Source organism: Protopterus annectens, chromosome 4.part0, assembly GCF_019279795.1.
Source record: "Protopterus annectens isolate FY-2018-M chromosome 4.part0, PAN1.0, whole genome shotgun sequence".
Lineage (NCBI taxonomy): Eukaryota > Metazoa > Chordata > Ceratodontiformes > Protopteridae > Protopterus > Protopterus annectens.
In genome coordinates this window covers 1,603,193,368-1,603,207,095 of record NC_056733.1, presented here as the reverse complement: position 1 = coordinate 1,603,207,095, position 13,728 = coordinate 1,603,193,368, and the positions used below count along the sequence as shown (strand labels likewise).

General features: G+C 46.3%; 1 protein-coding gene across 1 annotated transcript in view; it reads right to left on the bottom strand.

Moving 5' to 3' along the window:
• RPS14 (ribosomal protein S14) overlaps positions 1-13,728 on the bottom strand; it is a 187,515-nt gene that overhangs the window by 69,059 nt on the left and 104,728 nt on the right. Inside the window, exon 4 of the mRNA XM_044069372.1 lies at positions 13,166-13,242. Coding sequence (XP_043925307.1) covers positions 13,166-13,242 — 77 coding nt within the window. The remainder of the gene's footprint in view (positions 1-13,165; positions 13,243-13,728) is intronic.

Here is a 13,728-nt window from a genome sequence, read left to right as displayed (position 1 = left end):
CAAGGAGTTGAAGGAGGACTGGTTCAGCAGGAACCGAGGACCAGAGGGACAGTACTGGAGCCTCAGTGAGGCCCACTACAGGCGCAGAGTTGGGTGGTTCCGAAAAGGACACCAGAGCAGGAGGCTTTGGAACAGGAATGGCCAAAGGAGGAGAATAGGATGTAGTCCGTGGAGAAGTCAACCCAAGTCCTGCAGGAGGATGGGTCCTGGAAGGCGTGGGTATCCCCCTGGCTGCCAACAGCTGATCTACAAAACGCACTTCATCAAGTTCTGAAAGGCTCCTGGTGAACCTAGTGGATACTCCCGGAGAGTCAGGTCGATCTAGGAACGGGATGGGTCCTGGAAGGCATGGGTATCCCCCTGGCTGCCAACAGCTGATCCACAAAACACACCACATCAAGTTCTGAAAGGCTCCTGGTGGATCTAGTGGATACTCCCGGAGAGTCAGGTCGATCTAGGAACGGGCTATACACTCGGCCTAAAAACGGGTCTATGGACGGAGAGTATCGGGTCTGTGGTGTGCAATCTACCAGCACCGATGTCTCAAGTTTGGAGACAGGAAGCAGTGGGGTCACATCCATTCTTGTCGGGGCTGTAAAACAGCTCTGTGCCGAAGGGGCACTCTGAGCAGATACAGGAGGATCAATCGTTATTGCAGAGATAGGCATCGAAGCGGCACCCGGTGCCGAAGTCGTAGTAGGTGAGGCGAGGTCTATAGTCTGCCAGAGACAGTATCAGAGCCAAAGCTGGCACCGATATAGTAACAGTCGTAGTACCTGGAGCAGACTAGATCAGGGCTGAGGCGACAGACTTATGCACCGAAGAAAGCTTTTGCACTTAAGGTTTCACAGACTTACCCTGGTCACCCAAGGGTGAAGAGGGAACAGAATGGGGCCTTTTCTTATCCTTCCTAGGAGGGGTTGAGACCTCCATCACAGTAAGGGCCTCTGAAAAGGGTGACTTTAAGTAGACCCTTCAGTATTAACTTATTCTAGCACTCAGAGTGCGTTGGCTGAAACTTTGACAAATCACACAGGGAGGTTCCACCAAAAGATGGGGCACCCCCAAGCAATAAAGAATCATTGAGAGAGTCACTATTCAGACGTTTACCATTACACGAAGTACAATGCTTGAAACCTAATGTACCCTTCTTATCCGACATCAATAAAAGTTAAACACAACAGAATGTTCAGAGAAAAATGTAAATTCTACTTTCTCTATGTCTAAACCTATCTAAATACAAACAGTATCTATCCAAAAGGTCAAAAACACACAACTACAGAAAAAGGGAAGGAGAGAAGAAATACCAATGATGGTATTCAAGGAATACCACAAGGGTAAAGAGAGAAGGCCGTACCACCAATAGTACTTAAGATTACCAAACGGGTAGAAGCTGAATAAAGAGTAATGAATATGTCACAAACGACAAGGAATTAGACAAAATTTTCCACATGGTATCAAAAAGTTTCCACTTACCTGAGAGCGCGTCTGAAACGTGGCTTTACGGCTGCATGGCAAACGAGATCAGAGGTAACAGGGAGTAGGGCATTATGGGTGGAAGCTTAGCTTGAGAGTTTTTGGCTGGCGCGAGCTGGGTACTAGGTAGACTCAGTTCCGAGGGCACGAAACCGAACCCATCAGTGATTAAAGGAAGATTAACATCAGATCACTTGTTTCAATGGAACATAGCCAATTTTCTGGGGAGGCCCAGGAAGAAACGCTCCAGATGCCTGTCTTTGAAGGTGGGATGAAACCAGAGCACCCGGAGGAAAACCACATGAATGTAGGGAGGACATGCAGACTCCACAAAGAATAGTCTTTACAGAAGGGAGAGTGCAAAAGCTCATGATGAGAAGAGGAGGTAGGAGGAAGGGGCAGAGGAGCTTTCCAGGAAGCGGTGGGGAGTGGCCCTAACGAACCCTGCCCTGGGCTTGGAAATGTTGTCCAGCTTGCAATGTTAGGTGACAGTATGAACTGAAGACCAAGTAGCAGCCTCCAGAATGGAGTTGGTGTACAACCCTTTGAAAAAGCCACCAGAAGAAGCCATGACTCTGGTGGAATGAGCTCTCACTGGAGAGGGGAGGCTCTTTCCATGGTGTTCATAACAGGAGGTGATAGCTTTAGAGATCCAAGAAGTGAGAGTCTGCTTGGATACCAGGAGCCCTAGTTTCCTTCTACCTTAGAGCCCTAACAGCTGGTCAGTTTTCCTGATAGTCCAGGTTTTATCCTAGTAAAACCTAAGCTGTCTGTGCATGTCTAGAGTATACAAAACTCTTTCTGCAGAGGTTTGGGGAGAATGGAAAAAGGTTGGAAGGTGGATTGCTTGGTTTAGTGACAGCTCATTGACCACCTTAGATATAAAGGAGGGGTTGGTGCGGACGGAAATACTGTCATTATGGAAGACTAGAAAAGTTGGGGATGCCATAAGGTTTTGTAATTCTGAAACCCTTCTGGCCAAGGTGATTGCCAAAAGCAGGAGTTTTCCAGGAGCAGAATTTTAAAGCAGCAGAAGCTGCTGGCTCAAAGGGGGCCAGGGTCAGCTTTTCCAAAACAAAATTAAGATCTCAGGGAGGAGGCACTGGTCTCCTGGGACATCTGATGTGGACGCCACCTTTCAGAAATGTTTTGGCCTCATGGAGAGGCCAAACAGGGTGAGAGATGCAGACAAGCACAGATGGCTGACAAACGTACTTTCACTGAGGAATTAGTCAGTCTAGCCTCCAGTAACTCACACAGGTAACGAGAGAACTATGGGGACATCCACTGTTAGTGAGTCAAGTTTACGTGAACACCACCAGACAAAATATTTTCCACTTGGACAATAAGGTTTCCTGGCCTCCTGCAGTACCCTGAGCACATCCTCTTTGGCAAGGTGTCTAACAGGAATCAGGGCTCTATCACCCACAGTGTTATTTGTAAGGTTGACATGTAGGGATGAATGAGGGTGCTCATGCTGTCAAGTACACTCTGTGGGGTAACTTGTGACGACTGCCCTTTGGGTAAAGGTAGGTGTTAAGGGGAAGGGGAACCAACGCTGTCTTGGCCAAAAGGGAGTCCGTAACAAGATTTTTGGTCTGTCCTACCAAATCCTTAGGAGGACTCTTCGGATAAGAGGCAGGGGAGGGAATGCATACAGGAACATCACTCTCCAAGAGAAGCCTAGGGCGTCCACCTTCCAGGCCAGAGGGTGCGAGTCTGGCACAAAATAGAGGAAGCTGTCTGTTCAATGGGGAGGCACAGACGTCCACTATGGAACACCCCACTGGTGGACAATGTCCAAAAACACATCCCTGTGAAGCATCCATTCATGAAGTTGTGTTTAAGACCTGCTGAGATAGTCTGCCAAAACATTCAGGTGGATGAAATGTATACTGCCTGAAGCGGTATCTTCAAATTGATCGCTAGTTTCCATACCTGTAGAAACAGTCTGCACAGTAGGTATGAACGCCCCCCCCCCCCCCCATTTGTTTATATACCAGAGCACTCTCATGTTGACTGTTAAGACTCTGAGGGGCCCTGGGATGAGGAGAGGCTGAAGGGCCCGGGCTGCCAGTAGTAGTGCTCTCATTTCTTTTATACTGATGTGCTCTTTTCTTCTGCAAGGGTGACCAGGTGCCTTGAGCTTTTATGGCATCTAAGATTGCTCCCCAGTCCAAGTCTGAAGTGTCTGTGTATATTTCCTGTACTGGTGGCAGAGGATGGAGAGGAAGCCCTGGATTGGTAGAAAGTTGCTGGATCCAACAGCATATTTCGCTCTTCAGGCAGGGAAGAGGAGGGAGTTGGTACTCCAACAGGTGGGCATGCTGAGTCCACACAGACTTTAGATATTACTGTCATTTCCTCATGTATATCTTTGCCAGAGGGAGCACAGGAATGGTGGAAGCCATGAAGCCCAGGGTCCCGAGGTAAGCCCTGGATGAAATGCAGAACTGTGGAATGAGACAAAGAACGAAGAGAGTTCCTGGGCCTTCTGTAACAGGAGGGAAACATTCATGAGGTGGTTTGAATCCTGTACCCCAGGAAGATCTGATCCTGTGTTGAAGTAAGGGCTGATTTCTTGTAATTTATGGTGCATCCCAAGGAAAGAAGGATGTTGATTGCACAACTGAGGTCTCGCTCTAGCAACTCTGGACTGTCTTGCTTGGAGCAGGAGATTGTTCAGACATGGGAAGATTTAGATGTCCTGCAGTCTGCAGAATGCCACCAATGATGCTAGGTATTTTGTGAAAACTCTTGGGGCAGTAGAAGGACTAAAGGGAAAGGCAGAAAACTGAAAGTGTCCAGAGGCTACAGAGAATCTGAGATACTTCCTGTATCTTGGGTGGATTTGGAATATGAAGACAGGCATCCTTTATGTCTATGGAGGCCATAAAGGCTTGACAGAGGATCAGGTGAAGCAGAGTTTGTAAGGCGAGCATCCTGAAGGAGGGTATCTTTAGGTAGGTGTTTAAGGAGGAGAAGGTCTAAGATGGGTCTTCTCCAGGGTCTTCCTTTCCTTGGGACCAGGAACAGCCTAGAACAGAATCCCTTTCCTCTTTGATGGATGGGTACATGTTGGATGGTGCCTTGGTCCAGGAGCTGCTGAAGCACAGAAGGCAACAGAGTAAATGTTCTTTGGGTGGTTGAGGAATGCCTCTGAACGGTGGTTGATACTTCCACACCATGAAATATCCATTCTTTATTACGGACAGTAGGTGATGGTTTCCCAAACTGGACTTGAAAGAGATAGGTGAAGCGAGACGGGAGAGGGAGGACAGGGGCCCAGGTAGTCAGATGAACCCAGGTCAATCAGAAAAGGGTTGCTTAGGAAGTTTTTTTTTTTGTGGAGTACGAAAGGATTGCTGCCTCTTTCCTGTTCTCTTGGACTTGGGCTGAGCAAGTCTGGATTGCCTCCTGACAAAGGCTGCTTTAAAGGGGGTAGTTTCTCTGGAATTTAGGGACCAGGGAAACCAGGAAGCATTTAAGGTCTTTCATCTCCTTGTCCTTCTCTTTCAAGGTCTTGAAGTATTCAGCTGAGCTAAACACTTCACTGTCCAGGCATCCATCAATTTGGATTTGATATCCTCAGGCAAGGATTACAGCCTAAGCCATGTGAACCTCTTTAGGACAGACTCCGATGCAGCCGCCCTAACAGAAGCCTCTATGGCATCACAGCTACATTCGATAAGTGTGTCTGGTCACCTGGGAGGTGGCAGCTAAAAGGGACATAGCTAGGGTTTTGTTCTCAGATTCAGATAAATCAGAGATTACTTCAGACAGCTGAGACGAGAGTTCCAAAGAATATTTAGTCATATGGGTCTGGAAGTTTATAGCTCTAAATGCAAGAGTGGTGGATGTATAAAAACTCTTTACCTAGTCTTTTCAAATGCCTGCTTTCCTTGTCTGAAGGAGGAGTGAAGGAACCTAGAGGACTTGTCAGAGGCCACCGAGATGACTGACCAGCTGCTGGTGCTCTGAATACTTACATTCTACAGGCACCTTATAAAACCAGTTGGGTTTTTTAGGTGCTAGGGGTAGAGAGTCAGGGACCTTACTAGAGGATGCAAAGGCATCCAAGGCAGCCATAAGAATTGGGGGGATATCAGAAGCACTAGGGGTGTCCACCTGCAACAAATCAATGTTTCTGAATATCCATCATTTCAGTGATTTCCCAATGTGGGATGTTCCTGCATTCTTGTCAGTGTCACTGAAACAAAGTTCTGCTACAGGTGAGTCAGTCCCATTAGAATATTCCTCAGGGGAAGCAGTCTAGTGGAGAGGGAATCTGGGTAGAATAGGCTAGAGACTCCTCAACAGAAGGCAGGTCCTCAAATGCTCCTTCCCAAAAGAGGGGGAGGGAAGAATCAGACCTTGGGGAACTAGGGAAAGCAATCCCTGGAGGGGGTCTTAGAGACATAAGGGCAATGAAGATGCTTTGGGAAAAGGCCTGCCAATCCATTCATGGGTCGGAAGGAGTGGAAACGTGTTTAGTTTTCTGTTTCTTTTTGCTGAGCATGCCTTCATTCTATAATGTCTTTATCCATTTCCTCACAAACAAGGACAGATGGAATGCCTTGTGACCTTTCAGAAATGAGTCGCGGTTCCCCTTGGACGTCCAGAGCGGACGCCCGCATTACCTCAGAGGATGTGCTATCCTGTTCCACGGCGACCTCTGTTACTGGTTCTGCCTGTGGTTCGGACAGTGGCCTACAGCGAATCTTCGGACTGGCAGTTGTCTCGGAAGACACTTCAGGCTATGGAGGTACAGCAGAGGCTTCCAGCCAGGTTTCTTGGCCTTCTGCTTTCCTACTGACTCTGCTTCGGAGGTAGAGGGACCCTCCATCCTTTTTGCAAGGAGTTTGAGATGCTGGTTTTCCAGATATATGGAAAGTGAGTTAAGCCTACTTCATAGGGTTTTTGAGACAATGGACTTGTGGTCATGGGAAGGCTCAAGACAAAACAGGCATGGTTGATGGCCATCGTTATGTGGAATCTGATGACCACATTCACATATACCCCTTCCTGGATGACATTAAAATTAAAACTATCAAAAGAAAAAAAAAATCCCCACCCCAATGTTGCACTTATCTGAGCAAAAGTATCTTCAGCAGTCAGACCGTACACATGGAAAGCACATTCTGTCTGGCGGCAAAGTTCTGAGGATGCTGCATGCATACGTCACTTTTATAGCCTACATCTGAGACTACGTGCGATGTACCATGCACCCTAGGCACTAAAGACTTTTGTAGACTGGCTGACGTCAGGTCGCTTGGCAGGCAATCTCCCTCATGTAAAGAATACTGCAACAGGTGAAAAGGAGGACATCATCAGTACAGAAACAGACAAAGACAGAGTTTATATCCACAAATCGAAAGTACAAACTTTTCACTCAAAGGGAGGTCAAGATACAGATTCAAACTGCCCATGTAACAAAGGAATTGGTGGAGTTAGGGATGGCAAGTTTAGGCATCCCTATCTGGTGCATACCATGTTATAAGCGTGCACACTCTAAAGTGCAGCTCTCTCAAGAAAAATGGCAGACAAATCCAGTCATCACAAAGAATAGCTCCAAATGTTGGATGCAACAATCACCAAGGAAGTACCACTTTCTTAAACAGAATAAACCATGCTGATTATTTTTAAAGTGCGAACAAACATTCCAAATGCTACAAAGGACAGACTTTACAGGCAGATCACTAACAGCAAACCTTTTTAAACTCCACATAGTTTACAATTGCAAAGGCAATCACTGTGGCACCTGTCCAGTAGAAACTAACGAACAGAGAAAAGTATAGCTGTGTACACTTACCATAAATGTAGATGTTCAAGTGTATTCACTGTTGCAGTCATCACACTTGGGTTATCTGCCTGCAGGTAGCCCTCAGTCAGCCCGAATACCAGTGACTTGGCATCAGTTGTGTTAGCTCTGTCGTCAGGTTATCAGGGGTATATAAACAGGCAGCCTACGCCATTACATCAGTTTTTCTTGCCACAAATGTCAGGAGCCCCCCAGTAGGGAGCTAAGCTATGGTGGAAAAATCTCCACCAATAAAAAGTAAAGACCAATACCCCTGCAAGAGGCGTGTAGTATACACAGAAAGGAGAAAGAGTGAGAAGGGGGCTGGAGGGAGGGAAACCAGGACTGCAACAATGAATACACTCTAACATCTACATTTATGGTAAGTGTACACAACTGTACTATGCTCTCCGTGTTTCACTGTAGCAGTCATCACACTTGGGTTGATTCCCAAAGCTGTAGAAAGGGTGGAGGCAGTCAAGAAGTGTTTGGGCTGGCTAGAATGCCCTGCAGGACAGCAATTGTAAAACCCGCCCTGGATTTGAAAATACAGGCAGGTGGTAATGTTTGGTGAATGTGTGAACAGAGCTCCAGGTAGCAGCCTCCAGAATGTCCCTGGTAGGGGTTCCCCTGAGGAATGCTGTAGAGGTAGATGTTTCCCTACTGGAATGTGTTCGGACCCCAGAGGGGTTGGTTTCCCCATGGTGTTTGTAGCAGAAATAGATAATGTGCTAGCCATTTGGAAATTATCTGTTTTGAAATGGCCTTGCCCTCTGCTCCTGGTGCAAAACTGAGTAGTAAAATGGTCAGACTTCCTGAAGGGCTTAGCCCTTCCAGGTAGAATCTGAGCTGTCTGTGCACATCCAAGTAGTGCAGGATCCTTTCCCCTTTATTTTGAGAATTAGGGAAGAAGGTTGGCAAATATATTGGTTGGGAGCCACACTGGACACCACTTTGGGTATAAGGATTAGTCCTGAGAGAGACCCTGTCAGCATGAAAAAAAAAATGAAGGGTTCCACGGCCATAAGTGCTTGTAGCTCAGACACTTCTCACTAAAGTGATGGCCAGGAGCAATGCTGTTTTCCAAGAGAGGAAATTTAAGTCAGCTGACGCTGCAGGCTCAAAAGGGGGCAATGTAAGCTTTTCCAGTACAAAGTTAAGGTCCCAAGAAGGGGTGGGTGCTCTCTTTGGTGGCCTTAAGTTGTTTTCCCCTCTCAGGAATTGTTTGATGAGAGGGTGAGAGATTAGGGGTGGGCTCAGAGTTGTAATGAGCCGATATGGCAGAGGCATGGATCTTAATGGATGAAAAAGATAGGCCTCTGTGGAGTAGATCTGCTAAGTAATCCAAGATTAGAGGTAGGGAGGGCAGAGTTGTGTCCTCTCCTTTAGACTGAATCTAGGAGCAATACCTTTTCCACTTATTAGCATTGGATTTCCTTGCACTGGGTCTTCAGAATGATGTCCAGTACCTGCTTGCTTAGGCTGGACACTGGGGGAGAATTCAAGGAATAAGCTAGGCTGCAAGATTTAAGATTTGCAGTTGCGGATGCAAGATCTGTTCCCCTGCTGAGTGAGCAGGGTGGGAATCTGGGGTAAGTGCCAGGGTGACAACGGTACAACGGTGACAGGCTGCACAGGAGTGGGTACCAGTGCTGGCGTGGCCAGTCCGGGGCAATGAGAATTGCCCTTGGTCTGTCCTGTATTACCTTGAGCAATAGGGGCAAAGGGGGGAATGCATAGATTGAGAGGTTTACCCACTGGAAGGATAGGGCATCCACTTTCCAGGCCCTGCTGTGAGGTGTCCTGGTGCAGAATTTGCTGAGCAGGTGATTGCAAGGGGAGGCAAACAGATCCACCTCTGGGGTCCCCCATTTCTGAATCAGAAGGCTGAAAGTGCTGGGCTCTAATTGCCACTAGTGTGGGTCTAGGAGATTTCTGCTCAAAGTCTGCCAGTGAGTTTTGCTTGCCTGGCAGGAATTGAGCTTGCAGACGGACCTGCACGTCCAATGCCTTGTTCCACAGGGTCATGGCTAGCCTGCAGAGTGGGTAAGAGTGAGTTCTCCCCTGCTTGTTGATGCACCACATAACTGTGGTGCTGTCTGTTTTTATTAGCAGGGGTCCCAGTGAGAGTAGGGATCTGAAAGCTGTTAGAGCATGCTGTACAGCTAGCATCTTATTTTGGTTTATGTGCAGATGAATTTGACTTGGGTTCCAGTGACCCTGAATGCACTTGTCGTCCAGGTGTGCTCCCTAGGCATAATCTGATGGGTCTGTGGTTAGGGTCTGGGCGGTGAGGGGTTGAGTAAAGGGTAGCCCTCTGTTGTGGTTGCATGCTGCTGCCCACCACTACTCTGTCCTTAGACAAGGTATGATAGGAATGACTTGTTTCCAGGTCCTGAGAATGTTGGCACCAAAGACTTTTTAAGTACCGCTGAAATTTCCTCATATGCAGTCTGGCATATGGAATTAGTAGGATGCATGAAGCCATGAACCCCTACAAGATAGCTGGGTTCTGGTGGCCATTTGACTGAAGCAGTCTGTCAGACAGGCTTGTTTTTCTGGTGTAAGGAATGCCATCTGGGATGCTGTGTCAAAGCTTGCTCCCAGGAATACAATCTTTTGACTGGGGATTAGTTTTGATTTATTTTCATTGATGGTATACCCCAGGGAGGATTGACTTATTTTTTACAAATATCAGGTGCTGCAACAGCATTTCCAGTCTGCGTGAATCAGGCATTCATCCAAGTACAGGTAAATTTTAATTTTACTCTGTCTGCAGTAAGCAATTGCTGGAGCCAGGCATTTTGTGAATACTCTGGGAGCAGTGGATAAACCAAAGGGAAGTGCAGAAGTGCAGAGAACTGATAATGCATAGATCCTGTCCTGATGCGAAGATATTTCCTGCACGAGTCCCTTGTAGGCATGTGCAGATAACTACCCTGGATTTAAAAGCAGCCTAACCAGGCATCTTTGGCCAGCATAGGAAGAAGCTGCTGCAGGGTGAGCATTTTGAATTTTGGTACCACCAGGAAGGCGTTTAGAATGGAAAGATCTAGGACTGGGTGCCAAGTGCCCTCTTTTCTGGGAACCAAGAAAAGTCTGGAATAGAACCCTTGACCCATCTGTTCCGCAGGAACAGGCTGAATTGCCCTTAGAGAGAGCAGGGATGGGATGGAACTTGCTTTTGTGCCTCTGCCCACTGGTTTGGAGGAAGGTCTGGAACCCTATTGGGGTTGGCAGTGAGTGGAAATAAAATTTGTACCCCTGTGATACAATGCTGAGGACCCATCAGTCTTTGGTAATGGAAGCCCAGTTTTTTTTACATGATGGGCAAGTTTTCCTCCTAGGGGCACAAGCAGTTGGGCAGAGGTGGGGAGTGGGAGTTGAGAAGTCATTGGGAATTCGTCCTGTAAGGGGGTGGCTTAGCACCCCCCTGTTTTTGAAGTGGAGGTACTCCATTGCTTATATCACTGCATACCCTGACACTGCAGTGTGGGGGATCTGTTTCCCCTGGGTCTAGTTTGAGATGGCCTTCAGGGGCTGGAAAGGACCAATGTTTCAAGGGGCAATGTCTACTGAATCTAGGAGGCTGTACCGGCAAGAAATCTTTTGACTGTCTGCATAGATTTAGCTTTTTCTTCTATCTTTTTAAGAACCTCTTCTGCTACGGTGCCAAACAGATTGTCCTTATTCAAAGGAGCGTCTAGTAATTTTGATTTGACATGGTCTGGCAATGTTTGCTCCTTAAGCCAAGCAAGTCTTCTCAGTACAGAACCAGTGACTTGCTGCCCTGCAAGATGCTTCTAGGGTGTCAAAGCCACACTGCAATATATGCTTGCTAACTTGGCTTGCAGAATGCATAAGCTCTTGAAATTCTTTATTTTCTACACAGTCCGTAAAGGTAGCTATTTTTTGCTTAATAAATTCCATAAAATGTTGTTGGTACTTCAGCATGTGAAACTGGCAATTCAAAGCCCTAATGGCAAGAGAAGCAGAGGTGTACACTTCCTTACCCCATCTGTCTAAAGCTCTGGAATCCCTGTCTGAAGGAGTGTGATTCTTAGCTGTAGTTGCTTTGATACCTTTGGGTCCCTAGGAGATGACCTCTGGGTCAGCAGTAGGATTTTTGAAAAGGAATTTGCGAGTCAGGAACTCTGTAGTACCCATCTAGTTTCCTAGGAACAGGGGGTAAGGTATCAGGAGTTAAACTGGATTCCATAAAGACATCATCCACAACATCCAGGACTGGGGGTATTGCTAAAGTCTCTTTTTGGACTGAGGATAGTCTTGGCATTCCCAGTGGAAATGCTCTCAAGAGTATATAAGGTTTCACCAAAAGAAAAATCCTCTGGAGGAGAAGCAGGAGTCCTCTGCATCTGAATCCTCATAAGCAGATAAAGGCATGTCTTCATAATCAGATACCTTAGAGTTGTCGGACTCTTGGTCTGTTAAAGCTGCTGGGGACAAGTCTCTTCCATAGGTTAATAGATTAGTACTAGGCTAACTGCCCTTGCGAGCCATTTTAAGCCTAGAGAACTATCCCTTGTGAGACTCGAACCCTGTACATTGTGTTTGTAAGGCAAACCATTAGGACACCCTCCCAACCCCTTTTTCTCTTAGCAGGGGAAGGCTGACTTCCCCTAATCAACATAAGGTCTTCTGCCATTTTAAGCATTTAATGTTGCGGCAAGGAAGCAGATGCATGCTTTTGGGTCGTTGTTTTTTTAGGCATAGCACGTACTCTTGGCCTTAGAAACTCAGTAGTTTTAGACAGAACTGAAGACGCGAAAAAAGTCGGTTTGCGTCGAATATCAGTAGCACGAAGAACTTCCTCAGAAGCCGGTGACTGCTCAGCGGCTCTTGACCCCTCCAAGGTAGACACATCCACAGGTTCCGAAGAAGAGTCTCGGTAGAGGCGTGCGAATCCACTGAAGCGGTCATCAGTGGCTGCGAAAGCGCCTGAGCACTGGTGAACTGGCGACCAGCTTAACGGAAGCGTCAATCGGCAGTTTTAAACCTGTGTGGTCTGTCTCTGTCTTCATCCTTACGTTTTATCGGTAGTCAGATGGCTTATCAAAGCCATTTCAGAATACGGAGATAGAGAACAAAAGTATTTAGTGACAATAAAGGCCCCGGCGACGAATAGTTCGGGTGTTGAACAAGGCACAAAACAGACAGCGGGGGATGCTGTGGTCTGGATCTAAACAGGTGACGCAGTAAGAATGAAAATCTCGGTGTGGTATTTGCTTTCCACAGGCAAGACAATTTTTTCTGACATCGGTTAGAGCAAGAAAAAAAGGATCCCCAACGGGGTACTTGGCTTTAGAAGTCTTCAGGATAATTCAATTTGATAACGAAAATTCAGGTAGCAGCCGACCGGCACTCGGGGCAAACTGCTTCTGCTTCCTTGGCAAGAAAGACTGATGTAATGGCGTCGGCTGCCTGTTTTTATACCCCTGACGACCTGACATCAGACCTGCGACAGCAACCAATGCAAATACTAAGTCTCTGGTATTCGGGCCAACTGAGTACCTGCAGGCAGATAACCCAAGTGTGATGACTGTAACAGTGAAATACGAAGAACATCTGCAAATTGGGATGTGGAGGTTACTATGAATCAATCTGCCAAAAGCTAGAAAGTTACTTGGCAGATGGACCGTTTACTGTTGCTTCAGACTGAAAACTTAAAAAAAATCTTCAAGCTTCATTAACATCTCCACACAATGACAACACATGCAAGCATTCACCCAAAAAGAACCACTGTAACCAGCTCTTGCAAGAAAAGCTGGCTACAAACCAGAAGTTACTGAGTTACTAAAATAATTCTGAATTAACATAGAAGGATTAAAAAGTGCGATTCAGGGCAAGTTGTGAAAAAATATAACATACCAATGCGTCCAATCTTCATGCCAGAACGAGCAAGAGCTCTGAGCGCCGACTGAGCACCAGGTCCTGGTGTCTTTGTTCTGTTAAGAAGGAAAAATAAATACAACGTAAAAAGATTACTTGAGAATTGCATTCAGTGTGCGAAGGAAACAAATTATCGTTAATGTTATGGCTAAGGCCAATAAATTTCAATGTTTTCAGCAAATTTTGCTGATGTCAAGTGACTCAGTCTCCAATGCTTCAGTGACAAATCACATCAAAATGAATTAGGAAAAGAGTTTTAGATCTTATAAGATGTACATGCAGCACAGATCCAGACAGTATATCAGAGATTTGTATAAAAATATCAAGACAAATGCTATTTAAACTACTGGCAAATTCAAAATGCAATCTGTTAACATTTGATGAAAAAATTAAGCCTATCTGCATGTAATTCTGCGCACATGCAAATATTTCTGAAATGCAATCCACTTTCCAGGCACATCCTCAAAGTGCCTCATTAATTTGACAACTCATTTTTCAGAGACCTATATAGCCACTATGCAAGAATTTAAAGCAAAAAATGT